The 12,256-nt window shown below is 47.4% G+C and overlaps 1 protein-coding gene across 6 annotated transcripts; it reads right to left on the reverse strand.

Annotated features, from left to right (window-relative positions):
• Window positions 1-1,689: 1,689 nt before the first annotated feature.
• On the reverse strand, window positions 1,690-5,573 carry LOC133236935 (BOLA class I histocompatibility antigen, alpha chain BL3-7). Of its 6 annotated transcripts, none has more exons than XM_061399226.1 (8): window positions 5,380-5,573; window positions 4,797-5,066; window positions 4,325-4,600; window positions 3,026-3,301; window positions 2,805-2,909; window positions 2,356-2,388; window positions 2,169-2,216; window positions 1,690-2,003 (listed from the first exon to the last, which is right to left on the reverse strand). In XM_061399226.1, the coding sequence occupies exons 1-8, from the start codon at window positions 5,441-5,443 to the stop codon at window positions 1,999-2,001; spliced, it is 1,077 nt and encodes a 358-aa protein (XP_061255210.1). In that variant the 5' UTR covers window positions 5,444-5,573; the 3' UTR covers window positions 1,690-1,998. The 6 variants fall into 6 exon arrangements, with proteins under 6 accessions (XP_061255210.1, XP_061255211.1, XP_061255212.1 ...); XM_061399227.1 differs by having other exon boundaries at window positions 2,169-2,212; window positions 2,352-2,388; window positions 5,380-5,489; XM_061399228.1 differs by lacking the exon at window positions 2,169-2,216 and having other exon boundaries at window positions 5,380-5,504.
• Window positions 5,574-12,256: the final 6,683 nt, after the last annotated feature.

Below are 12,256 nucleotides of genomic sequence, written 5' to 3' on the forward strand. Positions count from 1 at the left end.
TGTTTGTATCATCCTATGACTCCACAGCTTACTGAGATAAAATCAACCCCCTTTAACATCTTGGAGGCCCACAGGATCTGGCCGGACATGGGATCTGAGCGCAATTCCTTTTCCTTCAGCCCCAGCTGCCTCCTGGCTCTCCCTTGAACACAGACACTCTCCTGCCCTCGTGCATTTGCCCTGGAGGCTCCTCTACCCGGAGAGAACCTCCCCTAGGCCTCCTTGTGGACATTCTTTCATGTCCTTCACATCTTTACTCAAAGGTCACCTTTTCAGTGAAGCCCACTCTCCACCCTAGTAACACAGCCACCTTCCCTGTCCCCACACACTCATACTCTGGGTCACCTTCCTCAGAACACTTACCAACCTGTTAGGGAAACACTCCCTCACTTTCTAGGCTCATAGTCATGCTCTGCCCCTTCCCCCTAGAACACTGCACATGGCAGACAAGGTTTGTCTGGTGTTAGTTCACTGGGTTCTTCTAGATGCAAAAGAGTGTGTCATGTCTCCGTCACACAACAAATATCAGTTCACTGAATGGTCAGTAAAGCACTTCCCTATTCCAGATATTGTGTCTTTATTGATGTGACCTCAGGCCACAGGCTGTCTCTTCGCAGTTACAGCACAACATCCATTTGCACTGACCTCAGTGCCGCCTGTATTTTACTCACAAAGGTTGATCTCCCTTCCCTCCCACACCAATCAGCCTGCACACCACACACAAGGCTCTTTATCTCTTCAGAAAGGAAGATCCTTCGCTTCCGGCTCCTATATTCAACCTGCTGTGATTTTATTAGACTCTACTTTCTAAATCCATGAGTTGAGATGGGAGCCAACAATAGCCTTAGAAGATAGGGGCAGAAGAGGGGGTAGACTGCAGAGAAGAGAGAAACCCAGCAAGAATTAAGTCAAGATATGAAACTATTGGGTCCCTCCTCTTTGCAAGTTCCATCACGTGGTTCCTTTAAAAAGATGGAGAAAAGTTGGAAAGAAGAAACCAGCAAAATCTCAGGAGGGCAAGAGCTGGATGGCTCTGAAATTTCTCTCTTGGAACCACTGAGAATCCTGTGTGCATGGTCCCCTTGGACTTGTGGGGACAGTGACAGGCAAAGTGACCCCTGCTACTGTCAGAGATGGGGTCACCTGGAGAAGAATCAGACCAGGACTCTACACATGAAAAATAACAGTCATTACACCACCAACAATAATAGCAATAACTAAATAAGCAAAATATAAACACATTCAAAAATGACAGTAGCTCAGGATTGGTCCAAGCCCTGATCCTAGGCTAACCGTTTAAGAAAAGCACCCTGTCCATGGTCTTGGAGATACAACAAGGCCCAGGTGACTTCTGAGTCCATGATCACAGGTCCTTGGTGGGACAAGGATTTACTGAGGGGACAAGGACAATGAAATGGAGACGAGGACACAGCCCAGGAGTGACAATGGGCGGTGCATGGGAAGTGCATGCATGCCCACCAGGCACTGATCACTGACTGGGCACAGGCCCTGTCCACACTCAGCTCCTCACAGCCTCCTCCTGTCCCTCCTGCAGCTGACTCAGCACAGCAAACCTGTGGATGGATCTGGAAGGTTCTCAGTGTTTCAATTTATTTCCTCTTTCAAACTTTAGGAATCCTCACCTTTATTATCCAATCCCCCTTCATGGCACCAATTAGAAAAAACAGATTCATATATATACAGATTTTATTTTCAAAGAGGAAATAAGACATCATTACTCAGTGCATATGAAGCAAAGACAGCGATGGAGACGGCCCAGCCCCGTCTCTGCTGAAACAGGACAGTGGATCAGGGAGGAGAACACAGGTCAGGGTGGGGAGGGGGCACGGTGGGCAGGGGTGACCAGTCTCCCCAACTCCTCATGTTATGCTAATAGGAGCACAGACACATTCAGATGCAGCTGCAGAAAGAGGTGTCCGGTGATCTGAAGTCACATAGCGGGATGCAGCATCAGTCAGTCCCCACAAGGCAGCTGTCTCAAACTGTGAGAGAAAAGAATCAGGAAGCAGTTCAGGTCAGTCATGTAAGGGCTGACATTTTTCACAGCACCCCACATGCCCACATGTCCCACTCAAAGATCCCCGCCAGGCCTAATGTGTCCCCTCTGCTCCAATGCTCCTTCCAATCTAGACTCTCCAGGGTCTCACCTTTAGGAACCGTGAGAGACACATCAGAGCCCTGGGCACTGTCACTGCCTGGGGGAGAACAAGACCAGGACGTGGTCAGAACCCACAGGAGAGAAACTAGAGAAGGCACTTTGAGGAGGGTGAGTCCCACATGGCCTCCTGTCTGCACCCTCACAAGGGTCTCAGGAATCACCCCCTCCCTACTTACTTGCAGCCTGGGTGTAGATCCGTCCTTTTTCACCTGTGAGAAGAAAGTATCACGTGAGAGGCCAGGGAGAAGGCTTAGTCATGAGATCCTAGAGCAACCCCTAGTCCCAAACCCCACAGAACTTTCTGGAACTGTGGTCAAAACTCATGCTAGGATCAGGAACATAGAGAAGGAAGACGTGAAAGACTGGGCCATCTGCCCTCCTGGAGGTCTGTCCTCATCAAAGACCTTCAAGTGCTAGAAGCCTGGTCCCTAACTGGAATTAGGAAGGCGAAAAATTTGTCTTTCATTTTCACACGTGCTTTAGAAAAGAAAAATGTTACATCAGCTCCAGACTCCACATGTGTGTCCACATGTGGTACTTTCCAGTAACCAGGCAGGTAAACGTCTACCTCGGACTGAAACCCCACTCTGACAAGAAAACTCAGATCCCTCCCTCCCTTCCCTACCTGAGCGCTTCTTCCTCCAGATCACAGCTCCAGCCACCACAGCTACTACGAGGAGAACCAGGCCAACAATGATGCCCATGGTGAGGAAGGAGGTCTGAGGAGGTTCTGTGGAGGCAAGGGAAGAGGCCCTGACCTCAGCTTGAGCCCTGACCTTGCTGAACTGAGTCCTGAAGGGCTCCTGCTTTATCTGAGAGGAAGCTCCATTCCAACCCCCTCCTTACCCCATCTCAGGGTGAGGGGCTCCTGAAGCCCCTCATGCTGCACACGGCACGTGTATCTCTGCTCCTCTCCAGAAGGCACCACCAGGGCTGCCCACTTCTGGAAGGTTCCATCCCCTGAAGGCCTGGTCTCCACAAGCTCCATGTCCTGGGTCTGGTCCTCCCCCTCGCGCTGCCAGGTCAGTGAGATCTCCTCAGGGTAGAAGCCCAGGGCCCAGCACCTCAGGGTGACCTCACGGTCAGAGATGGAGTGATGGGTCACGTGTGCCTTTGGAGGGTCTGAGGAAGAATCAGAAAATTCAGTTTGTGTTACCTCCATGGGTCACTGAAGCAGCATCATGTGACCACCCTGAGAAGGAACAGAACAGTGATTTTTTACCCAGCTTTACCGATTTATACTTAACAAAAATTGTACACATTTAGAGTGTACTACATGTTGCTTTGATATATGAAGCATAATTCACAAGTGCTTTAGAAAAGAAAAATGTTAGCATCAGCTCCAGACTCCCCATGTGTGTGGAGGGTACTTTCCAGTAACCAGGCAGGTAAAGGTCTACCTCAGACTGAAACCCCACTGAGACAAGAAAACTCACAATATATGAAACACTATGAAGATAATTAATATATTTATCAACTTACCTTATGTGTGCATCTATTCGACTGGGATGATGAGAATGATTAAGATCAATTTAAAAGTATATAATACAAGACTAACTATAGTCACCAGGCTATACATCAGATCCCCAGATGTATTAACAACTTTTTTACCCTCTGAGCTACAGAATATTCAGGAGCATGGTTTTGAAAAAAGCAGCACAACAGCATCATCTCAGAGATCACGGATGATCTATATTAGTCCTTGGAAATTTCTAGAATGAGAGACTAGGATAGGAGCTCTAAAAATGTGAGGGGGAGAATACAGACTAAAGGTCCTGACTCCGCTGGAGGCTGAATGATTCAGAAAAGCTGGAGTCAGGCCTCCTAAGATGCTCTCAGGGTGAGAACAGGCCTTGAGACAGAAAGTCATGGATCACAAGATGGTGGCCAGGGTCACAGGGCACCGCTGACCAGCTATTTCAGGGATTGTTTCCTGCATCTTCCTCAAAGACGCTGGATTCCTTAATTGTCCTTCAGACAAGTGGGGCAACTGGTCTTGCACAGAATATGAAAACCCGGGCGGATTTCCTTCCTCTCCTGACAAGAACCTGGGGCGCTGTTTCCACAGGGACCCCATTTTCCTCTCCTCGTGGGAAGCCAGCTCCAGCCCGAGGGGAGATCAGGGCGGCCCCGCGCCCCTCGTACCTGCGCGCAGCAGCGTGTCCTTCCCGTTCTCCAGGTATCTGCGGAGCCACTCCACGCACGTGCCCTCCAGGTAGTTCCTGAATCTCTCCGCCTCACCTGCCGCCTCCCACTTGCGCTTGGTGATCTGAGCCGCCGTGTCCGCCGCGGTCCAGGAGCGCAGGTCCTCGTTCAGGGCGATGTAATCTCTGCCGTCGTAGGCGTCCTGACTGTACCCGCGGAGGAGACGCCCGTCCGGCCCCACGTCGCAACCGTACATCGCCTGGATATTGTGAGACCCTGACCCGCCCCGACCACCCGCGGTGATTAAACCCAAACTGAAATGAAACCGCGTCAAGTCCCCGCGAGCTCTTCCCGGGCGGGGGTCGGGTGTGTTCCGCAATGTTGGGGTGACCCTCGGACCCGCAGACTCGGGCGACCCCGCCGGTCCCTGGGGATGGGGGTCGTGACCCGGACCCGGGCCCGCGTCGCTCACCGGCCTCGCTCTGGTTGTAGTAGCCGCGCAGGGTGTTCAGGTCCACTCGGAAAGTCTGTGCGGTTTCCTTGGAGATTCGCGTCTCGCGATCCCAATACTCCGGCCCCTCCTGCTCCATCCACGGCACCCGCGGTTCTTCCCTTGGATTCGGGGCGTCGCTGTCGAACCGCGTGAACTGCGTGTCGTCCACGTAGCCGACGGCGATGAAGCGGGGCTCCCCGAGGCCGGGCCGGGACACGGCGGTGTAGAAATACCTCAGGGAGTGGGAGCCTGGGGGCGGGGAGGGGTGAGACCCGGCCGGACCTCCTCCCGGCGCGGGTCCGGGTCCGAGGTGATAGGGCCGGGAGGGCGGAGGGGGCGGAGGGCCAGTGAGATGGAAGAGGTCGAAGACCGGCCCGAACTCCGGAGGGGTTGAAAAGGGGGGTCGGGATGCAAGGGAGGGACAGCACGGGACCGGGGTGAGGGGGCGGCTCTGGGCAGGGGAGTCGGGGTCGCTTGTTCCCTGGGGTCCTGCCCCCCAGACTCCCGGGGGGTCCTCTCGCCCCTCCTCGCAGAGGCCGTTCCCTCCCGACCCCGCACTCACCCGCCAGGGTCTCGGTCAGGACCAGGACCCCCGAGAGCAGCAGGAGGAGGGTTCGCGGCCTCATAACTCGCTTCCTCTGGGTCTGGGAAGAAGCAGAGTCCTGGCGGGTCGGTGGAGACTTTATAACTGGATCCACGGAGACGCTGATTGGTTTTTCTAGGAACTGAACACCCAGTGGCAGTGAGAGCTGGGGCCGCATCATGAGTGTCTAGGCAGGAGAGCTCGACACAGGTTGTGAGAGAGAAAGTGAAACTCGGGGAGAAGGGGAATCCCCAACATGGAGCATCCCAGCCCCAGACACCGCCCTTGACCTTGAGATCCTGAGCGGCTCGCCCACCAGGGACCTGGGACTTTGCCCTGATCCCTCCCCTCTTGCTAGGTAGAATATTCAAACTACTGAATGATTGCACTCATCTCACGTGCTAACAAAGTAATGCTCAAAATTCTCCAAACCAGGCTTCAACAGTACTTAAATAGTGAACTTTCAGACTTTCAAGCCGGATTTAGAAAAACCAGAGGAGCCAGAGATCAAAGTGCCAACATCCCCTGAATTATCGAAAAAGCAAAAGAGAAAACATCTACTTCTGCTTTATTGACTATGCCAAAGCCTTTGTCTGTGTGGATCATAACAAACTGTGAAAAATTCTTCAAGATATGGGAATACCAGACCATCTGACCTGCCTCCTGAGAAATCTGTATGCAGGTCAAGAAGCAAGAGTTAGAACTGGACATGGAAAAACAGACTGGTTCCAAATCTGGAAAGGAGTATGTCAAGGCTGTATATTGTCACCCTGATTATTTAACTTATATGCAGCGTACCTCATGAGAAATGCTGGACTGGATGAAGCACAAGCTGGAATCAAGATTGCTGGGAGAAATATCAATAACCTCAGATATGCAGAGGACAACTACCCTTATGGCAGAAAGTGAACTAAAGAGCCTCTTGATGAAAGTGAAAGAAGAGAGTTAAAAAGTTGGCTTAAAACTGAACATTCAGAAAACTAAGATCATGGCATCTGGTTCCATCTCTTCATGTCAAATAGATGAGGTAACAATGGAAACAGTGAGAGATTAATTTTTTGGCTCCAAAATCACTGCAGATGGTGATTGCAGCCATGAAATTAAAAGACACTTTCTCCTTGGAAGAAAAGTTATGACCAACCTAGACAGCATATTCCAAAGCAGAGACATTACTTTGCCAACAAAGGGCCATCTAGTCAAGGCTATGGTTTTTCCAGTAGTCATGTATGGATGTGAGAGTTGGACTATAAAGAAAGCTGAGCAACAAAGGATTGATGCTTTTGAACTGTGGTGTTGGAGAAGACTCTTGAGGGTCCCTTGGACTGCAAGGAGATCCAGCCAGTCAATCTGAAAGGAAATTAGTCTGGAATACTCATTGGAAGGATTGATGCTGAAGCTGAAACTCCAAAACTTTGGCCACCTGGTGTGGAGAACTGACTCATTGGAAAAGACCCTGATGCTGGGCAAGATTGAAGGCAGGAAGAGAAAAGGATGACAAAGGATAAGATGATTGGATGGCATCACCGACTTGATGGACATGAGTCTGAGCAAGCTCCAGGAGATGGTGATGGACAGGGAAGCCTGACGTGCTGCAGTCCATGGGGTCACAAAGAGTCAGACACGAGTCATGATTGAACTGAAGTGAACTCCCCTCCTGCACGGAGAACTCTTTGTCACACTGTCTCCCAGCTTTGGGGCTGTTTGCAATCTTGATTAAAATACCTATGCAATCTTACAAATTAGTGAGGACCCCAAGGATAGTATTTTGTGACCACTTCTATGCATATTTTCCACACTACGAATAATGCACTTTAAAGATTTTTTTTTAGTTTATTTAGAATAATGTTAATAACACATTCATTTAATATGAAGAACTATTTCCCCAAATAAACAGGGTAGTAAGAAGCATAGGGCTTTCTACATTTTTTTCCAATATGTTTCTTGTCTTTTTCACTAGAAGACCACTGGATTTTTAGGTTTGCGTCTGCACTGAATCTGTTATTTTGATTGAAGTCTGCTGCTGCTGCTAAGTCGCTTCAGTCCTGTCCGACTCTGTGTGACCCCATAGACAGAAGCCCACCAGGCTCCCCTGTCCCTGGGATTCTCCAGGCAAGAACACTGGAGTGGGTTGCCATTTCCTTCTCCAATGCATGAAAGTGAAAAGTGAAAGTGAAGTCGCTCAGTCGTGTCTGACTCTTAGCGACCCCATGGACTGCAGCCTACCAGGCTCCTCCGTCCATGGGATTTTCCAGGCAAGAGTACTGGAGTGGGGTGGTGAAAAAGCCCACACACAGGTAGGAGTAGTATTTTTAAATAATGTTTTCAGATAATTGTGGATGTTCATCTTGGATACAAAAGTAAAACTATACAAACTGTAGTTTCTCAAAGCTTTCTTCCACAGTGGACCTGAAACAATATCATTGACTATTTTATATTCTGTTATTTTAAAATCCATAAGCCTATTTTGCTGATTGAACATCTGATGTAGTAATGTAAGATTTTTATAAAGTAATACATTGTTTCACTAAATTATACAGATCTTTCTGCATCATTCTTTCTTTCAATAAGTCTTTTTCCATGAAAAAGAGGGTAGTTAAGTTCACACAGAGTTTTCCCTTGGGCCATAGGACTTTGAAATGTAGCAGAAGTGCTCTATGTGTACTTTCCATGTCATCACAAAAGATACTTTTAAAATGTGTATTTAAGAATGATGATTAGGAAACATAAGCATTATTATTTATTTTATTTTAAATAATATATTTTATTGAAGGGTATTTGATTTATAATGTTAATTTCTGCTGTACAGCAAAGTGATTCACTTATACGTGTGTATATATATATATATATATATATTCTTTTTCATATTTTTTTCCATTTTGGTTTATTAAGGACAGATAAGAATTTTTAATGTGTCATTCTGGATGTTTTACAGCAAACCTGATTATCAGTTTTCTTTTTTTCTACAAGAAAATTTTGCTGAAAATAATTACAAGTGCAGCTTGCTACCATAGTCTCCATTACTGCTAAGCTATACATCAAAGCAAATGTCAACATAGTGAGAAGTTAAATAATATCTGTGAAAGTAGTTTTCACCTCTGGGATCTCATGAAAGGGTCTCAGTGACATCAAGGATTCCACAGACCACACTCTGAGAACTGCTGTTCTGAATGAATCAGGGCATCTCTCAACTGATCCCTGCCTTTGCCTCCTTTTCATTTTGGAAAATCCTTTCTCCTGAGCTGGACTCCCTGCCTCCCAAAACTTAACTCAGGGTCCTGCTCCTGGGCTCCTCTAGGAGAGAACTCACCCCCTAGAAAGTGATGCCAGAGAGTGTCCTCCATCTGGGAAGGGAGGTCGGGGGACAGGTGTTTCCCCTTTGGAACTGGGAACAGTTTGTACCTAAAGGTGCCAGACACATTCATAACCTACTTTGATTTTGTTACACACCAGCTTAATATGTATTCATATCCCAGACAGAAATCTGACATAGTGTCTATGAAAAATAATATTGACCCTTTCATCTCACGTGGCAGAGAAGCGATGGCACCCCACTCTGGTACTCTTGCCTGGAAAATCCCATGGACAGAGGAGCCTGGTAGGCTGCAGTCCATGCAGTCGAAAAGAGTTGGACATGACTGAGTGACTTCCCTTTCACTTTTCACTTTCATGCATTGGAGAAGGAAATGGACACCCACTCCAGTGTTCTTGCCTGGAGAATCCCAGGGATGGGGGAGCCTGGTGGGCTGCCATCAATGGAATTGCACAGAGTCGGACAGGACTGAAGTGACTTAGCAGCAGCAGCAGCATCTCATGTGGTCTAATGCACCTGACTTGAGGCCCACAAATCATGAAGAACAGTCCATTCCAAGAGAACATTCTGTGGTGAAAGAACTGTTCTATGGCTGTGCAGTCCAGTTAGGTAGCTAGTAGCTACATGAGACTCCTTAGCACCTTAAAGTGTCTGTTGTGCTGAGCACTTTATTTTAATTTAAATAGTAATATGTGGCTATTAGGTAGCATATTGGTCAATGCATATCTAGAATGTTGTTAATTAATCTTCCATCTCTTTCCCCTAAAAGATACTGTGTGATTCATAGGTTGATGCATACTAAAATAATATTAATATTGAAGTCATGGATTTGTCTGTGCAGGTCTTAGATATGTCTTTAAAATACAGCATGGTCTGAAAGTTTCTTTAATGTATATTTTAACAGAGTGTTCAGACATTAGCCAAACCATAGTTTATTACCTTAAGGTCTTAAATGTTCAAAACTGCCCATCACTGCTAGTTGTCTGATAATGATAAATGGGTATAATCCTTGGTCTCTTGTTGCATTCCTTAACCTGGTAAACATAAGGACACACAGAAGTTATCAACTGAACACAACAGATGTCAATACTTTGTAGAGCTTGTACATACTTGTAAAGTTATGAAGCGGAAGATATAACATTAGAATCCACCACCGTATTACTTTTTACTTACTACTCCTGCTACACTTTCTCTCCGAATTCAATCAGTTTTGTTTCCCTTCACCCTTGGACACCTCTCTCCTGGACAAAAATATACATGAAGTTTTTACTCTTGTGGAATGAAGCATTTTATGACCCAAAGATGAAAAGCCATCAAAACACATAAATCTTTCCTATGTCAAGCAGACACTCACAAGATACAAACATATGCCCCTATTCCGATGGAAAGACACATAAAAATGTTTGGCAAGCAGGTAACATGTCTCAATGTTCTTCAGTCAAAGACCACCAGGAGCAAAGCTGTGGGCCATCAAGTTGGATTTATTCTGGATGCAGCAAGGGAGTCACAGAGCATCAGGGACCATGGCGTCTCTTGTGATGTGTTAGAACATATAGAGCAGGGGGTCCCCAAGCTCTGGGCTTGGGCCGGTATCTCCTGTGAGATCAGAGCCAACATTAGATTAGAAATAAAGTGTACAGTAAATGTAACGTGCTTGAATCATCCTGAAACTACTCCCCCCTCCCCTGGTCTGTGGAAAAATTGTCTTCATGAAATCAATTCCTGTGCCAAAAATGCTGAGGACTGCTGACATACAGGATATGGACTTTGGCTGGGTGAGTTTGAGGGGCATCTGTGCAAGACTGTGCTTCCCTGATAGCTCAGTTGGTAAAGAATCCACCTGCAATGTGGGAGAACCCAGTTCAATTCTTGGGTTGGGAAAATCTACTGTAGAAGGGATAGGCTACCCATTCCAGTATTCTTGGCTTCTCTTGTGGCTCAGCTGGTAAAGAATCCACCTGCAATATGGGAGACATGGGTTTGATCCCTGGGTTGGGAAGATCCCCTGGAGAAGGAAAAGGCTACCCACTCCAGTATTCTGGCCATGGTCCCTGATGCTCTGTGACTCCCTTGCTGCATCCAGAATAAATCCAACTTGATGGCCCACAGCTTTGCTCCTGGTGGTCTTTGACTGAAGAACATTGAGACATGTTACCTGCTTGCCAAACATTTTTATGTGTCTTTCCATCGGAATAGGGGCATATGTTTGTATCTTGTGAGTGTCTGCTTGACATAGGAAAGATTTATGTGTTTTGATGGCTTTTCATCTTTGGGTCATAAAATGCTTCATTCCACAAGAGTAAAAACTTCATGTATATTTTTGTCCAGGAGAGAGGTGTCCAAGGGTGAAGGGAAACAAAACTGATTGAATTCGGAGAGAAAGTGTAGCAGGAGTAGTAAGTAAAAAGTAATAAGGTGGTGGATTCTAATGTTACATGGAGAATTCCATGGACCATGTAGTCCATGGGGTCACAAAGAGTTGGACTTGACTGAGTGACTTTAACTTTCAGATGCAAGACTGGCTCACTTTGACTGGGTGTTGTTAGGAAGTGGGGGTATTTCTATGACTGGGCATCTCAGTGAGTCTTCCCTGTAGGGAGGGCAGACTAGAACAAGGGTACAGATGTGACTGGAAAGAAACAGTGGTCACTGGTATTAGCACAGAGAGAGGTTTGGTACATGGTGAGGGGCACAGTGCCACTTCTTTGGTCTGTGCTTAGAATGATGTCTTGGTCTTGTTTTGTCTCACTGTGTCATGCACTCAGATGTCCTTGTCTGATGTTGGTCTTCTGTGAGATGACCTATGTCCAACAAGAGAATAACACAGCCGTGTGGTGAGCACCAGCCCAGCTAGAGGATCAGAATGTACATCCTAAAGTATGAGTTGAAGGTGATCTGTCTAATGTTTACAAATGTAAGAGATTTTTGTTGCTGCTGCTGCTGCTAAGTAGCTTCAGTCCTGTCCAGTTCTGTGCGACCCCATAGACGGCAGCCCACCAGGCTCCCCCGTCCCTGGGATTCTCCAGGCAAGAACACTGGAGCGGGTTGCCATTTCCTTCTCCAATCCATGAAAGTGAAAAGTGAAAGTGAAGTCTCTCAGTCATGTCCGACTCTTCATGACCCCATGGACTGCAGCCTACCAGGCTCCTCTGTCCATGGGATTTTCCAGGCAAGAGTACTGGAGTGGGTTGCCATTGCCTTCTCTGAAGGGGTTTTTAATCCCCTGTAATTTTTGAAAGCATTATTTACCAGCTGCTGCTGCTGCTGCTAAGTCACTTCAGTCGTGTCTGACTCTGTGCGACCCCATAGACGTCAGCCCACCAGGCTAGCCCATCCCTGGGATTCTCCAGGCAAGAACACTGGAGTGGGTTGCCATTTCCTTCTCCAATGCATGAAAGTGAAAAGTGCAAGTGAAGTCGCTCAGTTGTGCCTGACTCTTAGCAACCCGATGGACTGTAGCCTACCAGGCTCCTCTGTCCATGGGATTCTCCAGGCAAGAGTACTGGAGTGGGGTGCCATTGCCTTCTCCGAAACAATAACTAGTAA

This window comes from Bos javanicus, chromosome 23 (genome assembly GCF_032452875.1).
Source record: "Bos javanicus breed banteng chromosome 23, ARS-OSU_banteng_1.0, whole genome shotgun sequence".
NCBI lineage: Eukaryota > Metazoa > Chordata > Mammalia > Artiodactyla > Bovidae > Bos > Bos javanicus.